At 48.8% G+C, this 3,366-nt stretch overlaps 1 protein-coding gene across 1 annotated transcript; it reads right to left on the bottom strand.

Annotated features, from left to right (window-relative positions):
- Nucleotides 1-1,222: 1,222 nt before the first annotated feature.
- On the bottom strand, nucleotides 1,223-2,027 carry BBA_09327 (uncharacterized protein; the record flags this gene model as incomplete). The annotated part of the gene is made up of 2 exons (XM_008604424.1): nucleotides 1,223-1,648; nucleotides 2,022-2,027. The coding sequence occupies 2 exons, from the start codon at nucleotides 2,025-2,027 to the stop codon at nucleotides 1,223-1,225; spliced, it is 432 nt and encodes a 143-aa protein (XP_008602646.1).
- Nucleotides 2,028-3,366: the final 1,339 nt, after the last annotated feature.

Below are 3,366 nucleotides of genomic sequence, written 5' to 3'. Positions count from 1 at the left end.
CCTCTGGGTCCTACGCATCAGTGACTGGTTATGCATTGCCTGAGCGAAGTATCTAGCAGCTTGCCAACGCGGGAGCTCTAGTGAGAAAACGGCCCAGTGGCTGCTCCTTGGATGCAGACTCAACGGAAATGCGTCGCTGGCAAGCGGAGGGTACTCCCTCCGAGTTAGTCTTAAAGACGTCCTTGGTCGGAGAGTCCAGCTATATCCGAGAAAGAATGATGTGGCCGCTAGCCAGTAGAGCCTTCATCTCGCGTGGTCTCATTGAACAGACGGCGGGGCGGCTTGACGACGAGAACCGGCACGTGCGACAGGCCGCCGTCAGTGTTTTTAGAGCAACTGCGGTTCATATTGCGCCCTCTATAAGGCAAGTATTATTCGGAAAACATTTCAGAATTATAGCGTCCAGGTTTCAGCGACGGCTAACACTATGGGGCTATAGCGGCTCGGTCCGGTTCGTTGTATTCTCCGCCGATGGGCGGGTGGCGTTCACATCGCACGACAGCACCGTCAAGCTCTGGGACGTGGCGATGGGGACACTGCAGGGCACGCTCGAAGGCCACAGACGCGAGCTCTGCTCTGTTGCTTTTTCCGCTAATGGTGCGCGCGTGGCGTCCGTATCGCGCGACGCACCGTCAAGATCTGGGACGTCACTACGTGGACACTGCGAAGCACACTTAAGAGTCACAGCAACTGAGTTACATCCAATTATCTTGTACATTTCATGGGTACTTCGAACGGGCATATAATCTCTGCTGTGCTTGATCCTGTTGGAACGGACGTCAGCGCTATTGTTTACGGGATAAGGGAGGATAGCAGTTGGATTACACTCAGCAGAAGAAATTTGCTCTGGTTGCCTGCAAAATACCGGTACTGTCAGTCTGCAATCAGCGGGTCTACTATTGTTCTTGGCTGTCGGTCGGGAAGGCTTCTCATTAATGAACCTAAAGTAACATTTCGATTGCCTTAGCCTATGCTCATATCTCTAACAACTTTGTGAGGGAAACTTAGAGGTGCCGGAGTAAATTGATGCATATTGGCCAGTTAGACTAAGCACAGGCAACTGTCACTAGCCTGAACTAGTAGGTCATCTCATCAGACGAGGTTGCAGATAGACTTGTGAGATCTACGTCATGATATCGTTGTTTCTACACTCACGAGGTGCAACGAGATCTCTCGCTGCTTAAAGAGTACGGCTCGCGCTCTTTGTGTCTACACACCAATACTACTCATGCCCTTGGGCAGTCTTATCATCCTCGCCCTTCAGCTCAACAGCCACGGCCCACGTCCACTTCGCCGTCCAAGGCCGCGAAACAGCCGTTGCGCCATACTTGTGCGCGACCACTGTCAACTCGTACAAGGCATCGGTGGGTAGGTAAGCTGGCACGTGGTCGAACTGCGAGTGCATGGCGAACAGAAAGAGCGCCATCGACCCCGGCTTGTCGTGGGGAAGGTCAATGACTCTCTGCTCTGCGAGCGACACTGCGCCTGGTCCTTGTCCAGCGCGAACACCGTGGAATATCTCGTCAAAGACGGCGAGGCGCGCGATAAGCGCGGGAGCAGTGACGAAATTTGCAGGCACAGCGCTGTAAGTGTATACCCCAACGACATATACACGCGAGTTATAGTGAAGAATCTCGATGCATATGTACTACTGCCTTGTATTATTTCGTAACTGCAGCTAGTCAGAAAAAAAGAAGAAAAAAAGCGCCGGAAACCGGGGTGGCGCGTGTTTTGATTTCCTACGCTTGTTTTTTTTTTTTTTTTTTTTTTTTTTTTTGCGAGCGATCTCGCTGGGTAAAGCACGGCAAGATCCTTCCGCGCGTAATCGAACGATGCAAACTTGCCAGGTAGAACTCTTTGTCTTCAGTTTTGCACAGCCGTTTCATCGTAGCGACTGCTTGCTACATCGCCATGTAGTGTGCCACTAATGCGCTCTAAGGGTCACGCATCTTCCGCTGAATGTCCCTGATGCTATGCTCTAGCTCCGCCTTTGTTTATAATAGCTTCGTGATTCCACATACATTCATTCATTCATTATTTTATTACGCCCGGTGGCTTCTAGCCAATAGGGCTCACTAGCTATTCATAGGTACATTTCTAGCCACTCGCCTTATCCCTTCTACTTTATCCCTGTCGTTCTCTATTCTCTCCACTTCGTCTTTTCATCCTTAGCATCTAACATTCCACGTAATTTATTATCACTAACTCACTAGCTTAAAGGCTATTCCCTAAGTATTTAGCGCCTTATCTATAGTAGCTAAAGCATTGCTAATTATACTCATTGTAGACGTAGTTTTATAGTCTAATAAAGCCCTTTTATACTATTTTGCCTATTAATTGTCGAAACGTCCTATGGCTAGTGTAAACTATATCGTCGCTTGGATTGCTCCTATGTTTGGTTTCCATTTTAGTCCGTCTGATGCCGATTTTCCCCCTAGTCGGTACGACAAATCGTTCCATCTCGTGCTTGTGCAAGCTCGTAACTCTTTTCGCTGTTTCCGCATACAGTCACGGGCAAATTGGCATTCCTCAAAATCTCCACACATCTGTCGCTAATCTAAGCCACCAGACACCATCCGGCAGCTCCGCATCATTATTGCGACCGAGGAAAAAATGGTAGTGAGGCTTAAAAGCATTTAGATGAGTTTTGCCCTCATTTAAGGTCGCTTTGAGAAATTTCAACAGGTTTTTGGTTCCATCGGAATTTATTGGAAAATTAAATGCTTTACCAAAACTGGAAGCCCATGTTGCCCATTAGTCTGTACCGTGTGGGTATTTCCAAATGGCTGGCGACCTGCGACGAGGAGGACCACAGCAAGAATAGGCTCAACAAACGGTGAGAAGAAAAGGGCAGAAAGAGCTGTAGGAGGAGAGCAAAATCTAGATCCTGTCTCAAAGGTGAAACGCGATGGCTGACAAGCCAGAATCGTCCGGCTATGTTTGTTCAGCAGTAGATCTCGCAACAGTCCTTCTGGGTAAATATTGATATAAAACCAAGCAACTACCGAATTCTCCAATGATATAGTTGTATCATTGACATTAAATATGCGAGCTGCGAGTTGTTGCATCGTGCTCGGCCTTGCCGCTCCTATAGTAGCCTCCCCAACGACTGCAGCGCAGCCCGCAACAGTTGGGCGTTGGCAGCCGCTAGAAAGTCAAAAAGTTATGGATCTTGAAGTCGCATATGGCAAGGATGTCAACAAATTATTCAAGGCGCCGTGGAATACTTGGGTGGTTAATGTGGACGTGATCTTTCCGGAGTCTACCTACACCGTACCATATATGGCCACACTGCCTACAGCCGCCATAGCGGCCTCTCTCTCATGGTCGGCGATGTCTACCGACGCTAGCACCACTACAATGTAT

This window comes from Beauveria bassiana, assembly GCF_000280675.1.
Source record: "Beauveria bassiana ARSEF 2860 unplaced genomic scaffold BBA_S00051, whole genome shotgun sequence".
Taxonomy (NCBI): Eukaryota; Fungi; Ascomycota; class Sordariomycetes; order Hypocreales; family Cordycipitaceae; genus Beauveria; species Beauveria bassiana.
The sequence above is the reverse complement of the archived record's forward strand: the minus strand, read 5'-3'. Positions and strand labels throughout refer to the sequence as shown.